Here is a 13,769-nt window from a genome sequence, read left to right on the forward strand (position 1 = left end):
GATAAATAAAGATTCTACTTATTGTAAATATGTAAGACTTTTAAATTTATTTATGGTTTTAAAAAAATGAAAGAATTAATAATAAAAATGAAAGAAAGAAAGGAATAAAGGACTTTCAATTTTATTTTTGCATAATTTTAAGATTTAAAAAGCATTTAGGAGGTTTGTAATGAAGTAATCTTTGAAATTGGCATATAATAATTGATAATTAATTTATCTTTTATTTAAATTTGATATGATTCCAACCAAGTCTTTCTTACTGAGCATGTATAAAAAAAGTTTAAAAGCATTTTAAAATAAATAAATAGCTAATTTTACCTGAATTGACAGTTAACTTAATAGAGTGCTCGTTTAGGCAAATTAAATGTTGATTACTGACTAAATAAGTAGACTAGCTGAATTTTTGGATTTGAGTTTTGAGTTTTTATAATTACATTAATGTACTTTAATAACTTTAATAGCTATTAGGATTATAGGAATTAGATAGTAATAAATAGATGAACAGTTAATGGCTTTAATTATTAAAACTAACAATATTGTTATAATTGATTGATATTAAAACTAAGGGAAATAGCAAACTAGCAAAAAATCAAAAATAGGTAGAGAGAAATTATAAAGATACACCTTGCTTCGTTCAACTACAAAAGCCCACTGAAAAGATAATTGAAGGTATACTTACAAAACAAATTTTAGCAAGTAATGTTAAAAAAATAGAGGAAAGAAAAAATAATAATGATATATTTACGAATCAGTCAAGTAGTACATTTATCTTCTCATTTACTTCTAATTTCATACAACTGAATCTACTTATTGCAGCCACACAGAAGAAATAAAAAAGCAAAAAGAAAATAAGTAAATAAATAAATAAATAATTATATAATCAAGCAAATAATCAATAAAAAAAACAAACTCTTTTTAATCAGTTGGTGTTAAAGAATTTACATTTTATTAATTAATATAATTAATAACTATCAAAAAAAAATTAAAAAAAGTAAAGTAAATACGGAGATAAAGGATCTCAAAAAAACAATAATAAATAACACCTTTAATTTAAAAGCAATATAAAAATAAATTAAAGAAAAAGACTACTAAATTAATCATGAGTACAGAAGAAAATCACGCATTAACTAATGGTCATCACCGTAAAATAGCTTTTACAATTTAAATATATATGCATAACAAAAGCCTCTTCTTTCTTTCCTTATAACTAACTACATGCTAACTAAAGTAGTCAATAATTACTTTTGTAGAGAATAAATTTATTTTTTAAAATTGTTTGATGAATAATTAATTGAAACCATGTATGTAAAGAAAGAAATGAAAGAAATGTAATAATTTTTAAAAATTAAAATTTTACATAAGCTTAAGCTCTAATATGGCTAGCAAATTAAATAAAATACCTGAATGTAGCAAATGTTTAAAGGAATTATGAAGCAGGGGCTGAAATTTAAAATGAAATAGTTTTTAGACAAATTTAACTCTTTTTATAATTCAAACATTATTCTATTTTATAGATAACGGAATGAACGGAGATCAAAATGGGCAAGAAAAGGAGATCAACCAAAACGAAATTTAGCAAATTAGTAGCTGGAACTTCAACATATTAACTATCCCTTGCATAGAAAAAAAGTTTAAAGTGGCAATTTTGATGTTCAAAGATATAGATCTTTTAGGGATATTAGGATAATCTTCCAACAAATTTTAGAACTTCTTAGTTTAATTAAGTAATAAGTATGACTATCGTGGCAATCCATTTCATAATTTTGACCATGGAATAACAGGTAATTGAATTTTTATAAAGCTGATAATTAGATAAGCCTTCGTTATTCAAATAGCATTTTTAAAATAAATCAAGAGCAAATCAATCAAACAAACACTATTTATTTAACATGTCTAATAAGAGAAAGTTATTAACCACTTATTAGTTAATTACTTAATAAGTTAGATATCTTTCTAATTTATTTTTAAAATATTATTCAGTTTGAATGAATATAAATCATGAATGGTTTTTATCCTATTTTCTTCATTTTCTAATCTACATTTTAGATATGAAACAATAAGCAATTTGTAAGCTAATTTAAAGCATATTTATTCGCTATTCTACTTATAAAGGCATTTTAAAATTAATATCATACATTTGAATGTATGGATTATTGATTGGATAATTTAGTTGATCGTAAGATTAAGTTTTTAAATTTAAGCAAATTAATTTAAATTTAAAGTAATTAATCATTCAAGCATGAAGTAGATTGAAATCCTCATGAAATTAATCCTACTTGATCCTCCCTCCTTAACAAAATTATTTATTTATTTTTTAAAAAATACAAAAATACATTTTTGGCAAAATACTTATTTGTTTTAAAATAATTTTTAAATTTAATTTTATATCTTAACTTAACGAAGAGTATTTTCAATTTAGTTTTAGTTTATAAAAAATAAATAAGGCATTTATTATTTAAATAAAAATATATAGTTGCCCATGGAATATACTACATTATAAAGCAAGGAATCACAAACAAGCATTTAAATTAGTTGGAGAAATTTTCTTTGCTCTTTTCAGCACTGTGCCACGACGTTGATCACACAGGACACAGCAATGCTTACGAAACTAATAGCAAATCTGAGCTCTTTACTTTATATGGCAATGAATCAGTAAATTTTAACTTTATCTAAATTTTTCTATATTCAAAGAAAAACTTGAATTTGAAACCACAGATTTGATTCACGATTCGCATAATTAAGATTAAATTTTTTTACTTGAAAATTAAATTTCCTCAGATCAAATTTATTCTCTCTTCTCTTTTTCAAATAAAATAAAAAATATTAATAACGCAAATTATTATCCTAACGCATTTTTTAGTTGAGAACCACATAAAATTCAATTTATAAGGTATTATATTTAGCCCTTTGTTCTTCCAAGGCAAAATAAAATATGGGATAAATTATTTTAACAGATTTAATTTTCAAGTTGATTGTTTTGAAATTTAAGAAAACCTATCAGAAATCTAATGATTTTAAATTAAAGCCAAACATTTTTCTACTCCAATTAATTTCTATTTTTCAATGAATCTAACAATTAGATTAGCTGAAAAATTTTAATAAAATACTGACTGAATAAAATTTATAAGTCTGAGTTAATTTCAAGAAAAAATTATAAAAATCTATATTGATTCAAAAACTTTCCAATTTAAATTGTTCATGCACTTCAACATTTAAATAAGGATATATTTTGCTATTTAAAGAAGTAAATGATAAACACTTTTTACATTTCCTTATTATACTAAGTTTTAAAATTTAAATGTAGATTTTTATTTAAAAATCAATATTTAATAAAGTATTTTATGTAATTTATTATTTAAATTTATATTATAGCCTTTAGAAAAACATCACTATGCGTAAACAATATAAATAGCTGATTAATGTGGATTGTTTGATAGCATTCCTCAAGACTAGTTAGTCATTATGAAGAAGTATATTTAGCATAACATATTAGCTACTGATATGTCAAAGCATAACTAAATTATGAATGAATTCAAGGAAAACTTACCTTCTTTACTAAAAGAAGACTTAGCGATAACAGAACAATAGAAAATAAACTTATGTGGGGCTCTTGTTCATGCAGCAGATATTGGTGCACCTACAAGAGATTTTTCAATTTCAAAAGAGTGGTCTTTAAGAATTGCAAAAGAATTCACAGCACAGGTTAGTTTATATTTCTCACATTCATATTAAACTTTCTTTAGATAAAAAACAAATTCTTTTGCATTTTTTGCATAGTTTTCCCATATTTAAAAAAATTATTTTAAATATAAAAGCTTGAATTAGAACAATAAAACAACTTACCAGTTACACCTTTTTATAAAGATTTAGATAAGTATTTGACTTTAGCAACTAACGAAATTGGATTTATTAACTTTTTCATTAAGCCATTTTGGGTTTAAATTGAATAATTTGGTCAAGGTAAACTGTAGCAAGTTTCCAAAAATATTGAATAAAATATCTAAAATTGGAAATAAGAGAAAGAATAAGAAGAATAAAAAATAGCAGAAGTAAAAAGCTGAACAGAATATTAGTAATGTTAAATAAATAAATAATCAGTAGTTTGACAAATTTAATTTAAATTTTACCAACTATAAACTACTGATTTTTTATTTAAACTTTACTTATCACATATAATTATATATAAATAAATACTAAAATATAATGACTAGCCGCACTAATTATTGATTTATTATGTAGCTAATAAAATAAGCTTAAAATATTTATTATTCTCATTTTATGATTCAACATCTCATTAAATAATAACAATAATAAAATAACTCTTTAATTGAAATGTAAGTAACAAACAACAAACAAACATACATACATACAAACCAACAAATCAACCAATAAACCACCAAAAATTCAACAAATAACTTACTAACTCTAACTTAAGTATCTTTCTTTGAAGAATATAAACGCCTATTATTTCCTTTAAGCTAATTGTATAATAAACCTTTATAAACGGTGTATATATTCGACTCAAAGTTAAAACATCTTTTTGCCAAAAAGAATGTAATTTTTCAAATAAGGCTATAGTCTAAAATATGAAAAGAAAGCTATTTGTTAATCAATAAATAAAAAGCAAATCATGCAATCAACAACAACAAGTATATTAACAAAATTTTGAACAGTTTGATTATGAAAATTCATATTTATTAAATAATATATTTTTTCCTATAAGTGGTATTTCTTTATTATTATATCAATTCATCTCAATCATTTCTTATTATTTTATATTATATTTTATACAATTTCAAATTCTAAAAATTGTAAAATAAAAGCATAATTTTTTATTAATAACTTAATTTTTTTAGCTCATAAATTAATTAAATATTTGTAATTTTTAAAATAATAATTTTTTATTTATTTTATAAATAATTTTTATATTATCCACAACACTCAAAAAGAGCATCAGATTGAATTCATTCAGTATATAAATATAGTTTAATAGTATTAAATTTTTTTTTAACAATAAGATTCAATGCCACCTACCTATTACCATTTATTTAATAATTTATAATTTGGTTATTTATGAAATTAATATCATTAAATTTAATAAAAATTGGCAAATAGACTTCGAAATTTATTAAGCAAAGTAACTAGCTCAACCTCAAAATTAGATTCTAATAACTAAAATTACCACAAAATTTAGGTTTTATCACATAAAAATTGTATTAATGGGGTGTGGAATTATTAAGGTTAATGTTTTTTTCATTTTTTATTAAGTTAAATAAATATGAAGAAATAAGAACAAATAAAGAAATAAAATAAAATAATATTTTTGAATTTATTTATTAATATATTATTTGATCTTTAAAAGTAATAATTATTTAACCTTAGAGAATAATTAAGAACATAATTTAAATAATAGATTAAATTTTCAATTATTTAAATTTCTAATTGTCACTTAATTTTACTTTAGTTTAGGTAGAGTTTTGTCTTTTAAATATGTTTGATTTATAAAATATATATATAAGTTTTATTTTCGTCAAATATTATGAGAAGAAAGTAAACAAAAAATATAAGCAAATAGTTTAATATATTACTAAAGTCTACAAATTTCATCTCTAAAAAATAATTTAATAAGTTTAATAAAGGTATGATTAATTTAGTTGCTTTATAAATATTAAATTATTCAGGAATGAGGTCAGGTACTCACTTAATTCATGTTAACATAATATTGTTACATATTTTATAAATAGTTTTTAAATTTTCTAATTGGTTTATATCATACACAGATAGATAGTATTTTATATTAGAATATTTTTTAATGTAGTCAAAATCAATTAATTTCAAATTCAATTTAACAATATGAGGAAATTATAAATTTTTTATTGTAAAAATTAGCTCTCAAGGCTATTTTATTATTTTACTTTCATGAATTAAGTTAAAAAATTAACTAAAATAGATGATTTTTAAATTTCTATCATGACTTTTAACACAATAATTATTAGATTTTACATTCAATCAAAAGATATTTTATAATAATTTTTAAGGCAGTAAAAAAATTAAGAAAATCAAGTAAGCAAATAGCTCAAGCAAAAAAAAAAAAGTTAAAATCGTAAAAAAATCATTAAGCAAATAAAAAATGGGTTGTTGCACAACAAAGTAACCTAATTAGAAAAAGTAAATTGCCGATAAACAAAATGGCGCTTAAGCCCCAATCTAGCAAACACCTATTAAATTGTAATAATAAACTTTATATTTTCAATCACAACTTTTGATTAACTCTCAAATAATTTTTTTAACTTATATCTTATACAAAAAGGGCTGATCCAAATAAGAATAATAATGAAGAAAATAAGACAACTATAAATACTGAAAATAAACAAAGGGTAGATTTACCAAATGGTAATGCATAAAATGGAATATAAGTCCAATAAAATAATAACTCTACACCTACTCCTCAACAAAATTAAAATAATGTCGAAAATAAATATTTAGATTAATAGGCTTAAAATATGAATATTTAGCAATAAAACATTGTGTTGAAAGAATAAAATTCTTCAAAATAAGATAATAGCATCATTAAAAAAGTTAACACTATAACAGTGAAAGAAGAAGATATTTCTGTTTAGATTAAAAAGAAAGAGTAAGAAAATGTAGATCCTAACTCTCTTAAAGGAGTCAGCTAAACCCTATCTATTTAACAAATGCGTATGAGTAAAGTAGATAAATAGACAGTTAATGTAGAGCCAATTTAGGTAAATTCATATCTAATTTAAGATTACATATTATTATCAGCACTAAATTTCATAAGAAATAGATAAATAATTTTATTTTATTTTTTAAAATAATAATAGCAAAAGTAAGAAAAATCAAAACACGATAGTGAATATGAGCTATAAGATGAACCTGAAACAAATATGATTAATTATAGATAACAATAAACGTTCTAAAATAAATAAATGAAGGATAATATCTTGAACAAGCATATGAGAAGTATTTTGAGCAGTATCAAAACTAATGAATATGTTTCTAAAACTTGTTATTCTACACCTCCCATTCTTTATGTGGATACTGATGCTAATAGTAAGGGAGAATGGATGTAAATTGAAACTTTTGGAGTCTATGGATAGGCTGAATAGAATCAGGGTAACAAAAACTTTATGGACGACTGATAAATAAAAGTAAAAAAATCTATAGATAAATGTAGTAATTAATCTAAGAGAAAATATCTCAAATGAGATTAAAAGTAAAAATAAAATTCAGTTAATTGAAAGAAAGAATAATATTAAAATAAGTTAATTATTTAACATATAATAAAACCTTTATTTATAATTTAAATTACAATATCAATATCCTCCTTTAATTTTAGTAATAAAATAAATTTATATTATTTCGTATTAATTTGTACGAATTTTTAATTATAATTTTATTTAATAATGAATTTTGGATTATGTTTTATTATTTGAGTATTATTTAAAGAAATATAGAAAAGATAATCAATTAATTCACTTTAAAAAAATTTTAATCAAATTAAAAAATAATTTATCTTTATTAAAAAAATATTATTATATTTTGTAATTTCTATAATTAAGGTAATCTAGAAAAAATTTTTAATTAAAATTTTATCTATAGTTGACCTTTTAAAAATTTCATAAGTTGGTTTTCAGTAAATAGTCTTAATCTATTAGATATTATGATAGACATAATAAAAAATTTAATTTCTAACAAAAAATTGTTTTAACTTAAAATACTACAATTTACTATGTTCTTTCTAGCTCTTTATTAAAATAAATTAAAAGGCCATATTTAAACATGTAAGCAAGTAAATTTTATTAATCTTTAAGAATAGTTATTGAAGTAAAAGTTAAACTAAAACAAATATGGAATGTAGTAATAATATAATGATATTAATAATTAATAATAAACAATACAGGTTTATAATATTTATATAATATTTGTGTATTTTAGTCAAATAAATAAATTATTTTTTAGAAATTAGAAAATCTTAAAACTATCCCTTGCCTGAATGGATAGAATTACCTGCTGGCTAGTTAGTTAGTTGCTGATGCTAAATAAATTAAACTAACAAAGAGTATCAATTTTTGGTCTCTTCTTTATCAAAGAATTCTTGCAAAAGAGGGGGACAGTGAGGAGGAGTAGCCTTTTAGAACATTTTTTCATCCCACAAGAAGCAAACTAAAATAGCAGACATTCCCATACCATAGACACACATAAAGCAGACACTTATAGCATAGGCTATGAAAAAGATAATCTAATTAATTCATTTAAAAATTATTGAATAAAAATTTAATAAAAAAATTGTTTGTTTACTATGCAAGGTAAGACATAATTATCAATATTATCCTTATAGGGAGATTCCTTAGTAAGTATTATGTAAGAAATAAACACAGTGGCACAAGTAATGAAAATTTTTCCTAAGAAAATGAAAGCTCCTCCTATACCATTCACAAGAGCAAATCTTGCAGCATTTGACCAAATAATTTCCATAGCATTCTTAGCAGCAACGCAGAAGTTTGATCCCTTCAAGGCAATCTATATTTATAAATATTTAAAGTATTAAAAAATAATTCAGAATAAAATAATAAAAAATGCTTAAAATTAATTATAATTTTTCTTTCAATAGTTTAATTTTTCTTAAAAACTAGGCAATTTAATACTTGGATGAAGGCATTTTTATTGAGGAATTTAATGAATCTTTCAAAACAGGCCATATAGCAAGACATGCATTTGAGTATGCACATAGTAAGCTTGTTATTACTTCCACCAGCCCTTTTAATTTGTTATTCCATATAAGCAAGAATAACTCTGATAAATTAAACAATAGCAAGTAGAAGAGCTCCAAAAGCAATTGAACCTAAGTGATATCTGAAAGCTCTATATACAGATGTTCTAATAGGTGCATGCTTTTATCCAGATTCACCATGACTGAAGTACCATATACATGCAGAACTCTTTTTTAAATAATAAAATATATTAAAAATGCTTTTAATAAAGACAAAAAGTATATTTACAGCTAAAATGAACTGGCACAGTGATTGTATAAATGCATTAACCCAAAGACCTATAAAAAGATAAGACCAAAGAAGTCTTGTCACGAACTAAGAGTGGTTAACAGTAGCAAACATGGAAGAGCTAGATTTCTATATTTATCCTGAAGAGTCAATTGCATAAAGATAGACATAACCGACTAACCACATTAACCACCAACCAGCAACTAAACAAGTAAAAATAGGGGGAACGAGCATTGCAGTCCAAACTTCTGCAACATAAGAAGAAGTGGTCTTTATTTAAATTTAAAAAGGTTTATATATTATTTAATACAACAATTAATTTATTTTTTTAATAAACTAACTAACTTATTTATTATTTTAAAATGATTAAAATTAAGAGTAAATAAATTTTGTAATTAATATTTACTTTGATAATAGCAATAGCTTATCTAATTTTGGTATACATGCAAAGTAATCCAACAAGACTCAAACCTGCAAATGCCCATAGAATATATGCTAGGTATTTATAACTATTCATATTATCTTTGGTGTTGTTTCCGCTCTCTACTTAATTATTAGCATTTAAATAGCTGTTTTTTAAAAAGATAACGTTTTTTTTATTAGAGATAGTTTTAAATAACGAATTACTCTTTAATGTCAGTAGATTTCTTATAGCTGAGGTAACCAAGAACAATTACTCCTGCAAAATAAGCTGCAATAGCAATCCATACTATTAATCCTGCAAAGAATCTGAGGAAAATCATATAGACTAAACCAATACCAAAGGCAATACCTACAGAACCTGCAATCACATTTTTCGCATTGGTAACATCATTAATCCATTGGGTTAAGGTGCTAGAATTTATCAATGATTAGATTTGAGAAGCAGAGTCACTACTAAAACTTGATAAAGCTGAGGCTGAAGGAAAACAAATTTTCTTTAAGACTTTTATTAAAATTTTAAGTTAAAAAAAATTTTACAAACAATAAAAAATTTTTACAAACTGTTGTTTAATAGTAGCAAACTGAATTTGCACCAAGCGAATTAATTTGAGCACAATTACTCTAGCTACAAGAACCACTAGTCATAGCTGTAGTATCGCAATCAAGGGTAGAATCAGTTTAAGATTATGGGCAAGATGCTACACAAGTTGAATGACTTGTGTATCCAGTAAAAGGTGTGTATAAGAAAAGATAGGGGCGACTTGATTATGAACCCAATCCACACGGGTTACCTTTTTATATAAAAATTAGTTAAATAAAATAGGTAGTTATTTACTTTTTTATTAGATAAAAATAAAGCTTTTATTTTTTAAAGCCAATTATAAAACTTTAATTAATAAGTTATCTAATATGATAGAAAATTTTTTTTTTTTAAAGGTTTCTTTATCATTTTTAAAATAAATAATGATTTTAGATTTATTAATTCTTTTATTTTTTTATAAGTGTAGGCTATTATTATGTATAATTTACCTGCCATATCATAGACAGAGAATAGACGGTCAGGTTATCCATTTGCAAGACCAAAGGCGAAGAAATATACACAAGAAACACATGCTGCAATAAACATAAGGCAGCATAAAATATCTCTGCATTCTCTTTTGTTGATTGGTCCATTCATTAGCTCCTGATCAACTTAATCAGTAGCATTTAATTACTGAGGATGTACTTTAACTACTTGGTTACTCATTTTAATTCAATCAAATGCTTTATTTAATTGTAAAATTTGGTAGAATTTAAATTATTTTGCTGCGCTTTTTAAAGGTAGGTAAGTCTCTTACAATTAAATAAGCGATAAAGAGAGTTTTTTTAACTTTTAGCCTTCTATGTTTTTAATATGCTTTTTATCTTTCAATAAAGCCAAACAAATAGGATTGATGATTGATTGATCGATTGCTAAAGATTGTTTTGGAGAAGAGTTTTTATTTTTACTTTTGTTTACTTTTTTAATATAAGAAAATTTTTTAATAATTTCAATTTATAAAGAACTTCGAAATAAGCGAAAGATTAAACTAAGAATAAGAGTTATGATTGTTTGTATTAAAAATATTAAGTTTTAATTAATTTGTTTGTTTGTTAGCTTGCTCTATTTAAATTGGTAATTTATTTACTATTATCAAAATAAATAATCACTCGAAATAGAACAACTAGAATGCTTTCAAATAATCGTTTGAGTATAAGCATATTTTACTTGCGTTTTTAAATTTTTTTTTTACTTGTTAATAAATTAGTGCATTTTTTGCCAGAATATAAATCAATAGTCTATAACTTATTTTTATTAATTAACGCTTATAGTAGCAAATATTTGTTAGATTAAAAGAAAAACAATAGACAATTATTTCTTTTGTTCTATTCAAGTTACCTATATTTGCTATTCAAATTGATTCTTTTACAAGAATTAGCAATAACTCATAAAATATATATTAGATGAGCTGAATTATTTTGAATTTCGAGAACAGATAAATTTCACTCTCGAATTATGAAATGTTTTTTATCTTTTTGTTTTGCGTTATGATATACTATTATTTTGCCTGAATTTAGTATTATCATAACATTTTTTAAAATAGATAATTAAATAAAAGATTACAGTTACTGATCCTTTTTATTTATTTAAAATTTTTTAAAATAAATAATTATAGACTATTTATTTTATTAAAAATAAATAGATTATTGAATGATTTTAAAATAAATGAATTGCATCAAATTTCTTCAATCAATCATAATAGTGGTAACTTAAGTATTTTCAAAATACTTTAATATAAAATTGGATGGTTATAATATAATTTTTGTTAAATATAATTTCAAACATTGCTAAATTTTAAAAATGTTTAGTTTTTTTCTTGCTTTATTGAATAAAAAAATGATTTCTTTGACTCTTAAAATTTTAAAATACTAGTTTAAAAGTATTTTATGTAAGAGGAATTTTTTTAAAAATTGGTATTGTTGTAAGCAAACGGAATACAATATGACATAAAATAAAAAAATTAACTAACCATTTACCAGAGAAACTCAATTTTCTCTATGAAAATTAAATAAGGTATTTAATTCGTTTACTAATCCTACAAATAATCTAAAAAATAATAAAAAATAGAATATTTTAGATAAATTTTGGAGGTAGTACAGTATTTTCTTTGCCATAAATAAAATAATCAAAGGAACTAACAAAAATATTTTTGTAATAGTAAACTGCTTAATTTTTAATAGAAGTTTGTAAATAATACTTGTTTCCTTAGATTGCAAATTATTTATTTGGTGATAGAGTGAGGAAAAACTAAATATTTAGTTTGCCTATTAATTTTCTTATCATTTATTAAATAATTTAAACAAATTAATTAGGTTAACTTTTCTGCCATAACATCTCATTGATTTTGAAAAATTTTGTGCTTAAAAAAAATAAAATTTCCAAAAATTGCTTTTCTATATTGTTATTGGAATCGATTATTATAATATTAAAAAAAGTTTATTTGGAGGTAAAATAATAAAAAATATATATCAAGTTAATATTAAATATGTCTTTTTATTAGGATAATTATTTGTTTAAATTAAATAATTTATTATAGTAGAACTATTCTTTTTTAAAGAGGATTTTATGATTCTATTTTTTTAAAATATACTGATAAAATTGCTTACATTTTTGGCTTTTTGGAATAAAGAAATTTATTCTTTTTAATTTCAATAAGTATTTCACTTTTATTTATGTGAAGGCTTATCAAAAATATTCAATTTAATATATTTATTTGACTTCTAGATGTGTAAATTTTTGTATTGATTTTGTAGAAGATAAGATAAAAAATTATAGGTTTAAGCAAATGAGTCTCAATAAGATAAGCAATAGGGAATAATTATCAATTTTAGCATAGCATTATTACGCCTTTATAAACACTTATGCCTTTACAGAATTAAATGTGGACTACGATGACGATGACCCAATTAATTTTGCTAAAATTGATGTATTAAAATTTATAATTTCAAAGATGTAAAAGTGTTTTTTATTAATAGGAAAAGCTAAAAAATCAATTATATGAGTCCGATATAGATTTCATATAAGATATAAAATCCATTCTTAAGTTATTTTTTGATAAATCTTTTAAAGATGCTTAGCTTATTGAAACAGTTAGGTTATTTTTTAATTCTGTAATTTAAGACCAAAACAAGCATATTCCTAAATTAGGTTGATAGATATATATAGGCAGAAAATTTAAAAGAATGTTTTAATATAAAGTGTTTATTGTACTCTAGTTAAATTTAATTAAAATTTTAATTGTTATAATAAAATATATTATATTTAAAAATAATTAATTATAAGGAGAATAACTATTATATATTCATATGACTAAAAATAATTATTAGGTTATTTCTCATATTTTGAGGATTTGATATTAATTACTTTAAATTAAAACAAAAAGCTTTCATTCAACATTTTTCAATTAAAATTTTTAAATTTCATAATTTTAAAAATATTAGAATCGTTATTTTTGTTATATTTGTTAGCATTTATATTATGAAATTATTTTTAAAATCTATAATATAATTTATCATTAAAAGTTATTAGAATTTTTTTATCAACAATATAAAGGAAGGTCTTCCATCAATAAATTGCATGCAAAAAGCTTAGCTCCAAAAAATTTAAACTTTTTTAAAATTAAATAAATAAATTAATTTTAATCTTAATTCAAATTTTAGGCGTTATCTTTAAGTCTAAATTTCATCAAAACAACTTTTGAATTTTACTATAATTATAAGGTATAATATATAGTATGATGTACT

At 22.2% G+C, this 13,769-nt stretch overlaps 4 protein-coding genes across 4 annotated transcripts; 3 read left to right on the forward strand and 1 right to left on the reverse strand. All coding sequences in view use genetic code 6, as the record gives it.

The window, feature by feature from the left end:
- Positions 1-1,099: 1,099 nt before the first annotated feature.
- TTHERM_00069320 (3',5'-cyclic-nucleotide phosphodiesterase) lies at positions 1,100-4,061 on the forward strand (the record flags this gene model as incomplete). Its single annotated transcript, XM_001007770.3, has 5 exons — positions 1,100-1,142; positions 1,515-1,781; positions 2,474-2,652; positions 3,373-3,702; positions 3,816-4,061. The coding sequence occupies 5 exons, from the start codon at positions 1,100-1,102 to the stop codon at positions 4,059-4,061; spliced, it is 1,065 nt and encodes a 354-aa protein (XP_001007770.1).
- A 1,955-nt stretch (positions 4,062-6,016) lies between these two features.
- TTHERM_00069310 (hypothetical protein) lies at positions 6,017-7,163 on the forward strand (the record flags this gene model as incomplete). Its single annotated transcript, XM_001007769.3, has 3 exons — positions 6,017-6,228; positions 6,311-6,746; positions 6,846-7,163. The coding sequence occupies exons 1-3, from the start codon at positions 6,131-6,133 to the stop codon at positions 7,161-7,163; spliced, it is 852 nt and encodes a 283-aa protein (XP_001007769.1). The 5' UTR covers positions 6,017-6,130.
- A 923-nt stretch (positions 7,164-8,086) lies between these two features.
- Positions 8,087-10,692, reverse strand: TTHERM_00069300 (plasma-membrane choline transporter; the record flags this gene model as incomplete). Its single annotated transcript, XM_001007768.3, has 8 exons — positions 8,087-8,263; positions 8,323-8,544; positions 8,670-8,963; positions 9,024-9,293; positions 9,430-9,592; positions 9,651-9,948; positions 10,004-10,237; positions 10,476-10,692. 8 exons carry the CDS (start codon positions 10,690-10,692, stop codon positions 8,087-8,089), a joined length of 1,875 nt encoding a protein of 624 aa, XP_001007768.2.
- A 2,119-nt stretch (positions 10,693-12,811) lies between these two features.
- Positions 12,812-13,178, forward strand: TTHERM_000069289 (hypothetical protein; the record flags this gene model as incomplete). The annotated part of the gene is made up of 2 exons (XM_012795551.1): positions 12,812-12,952; positions 13,002-13,178. The coding sequence occupies 2 exons, from the start codon at positions 12,812-12,814 to the stop codon at positions 13,176-13,178; spliced, it is 318 nt and encodes a 105-aa protein (XP_012651005.1).
- Positions 13,179-13,769: the final 591 nt, after the last annotated feature.

This window comes from Tetrahymena thermophila (assembly GCF_000189635.1).
Source record: "Tetrahymena thermophila SB210 genomic scaffold scf_8254811, whole genome shotgun sequence".
NCBI classification, from domain to species: Eukaryota; Ciliophora; class Oligohymenophorea; order Hymenostomatida; family Tetrahymenidae; genus Tetrahymena; species Tetrahymena thermophila.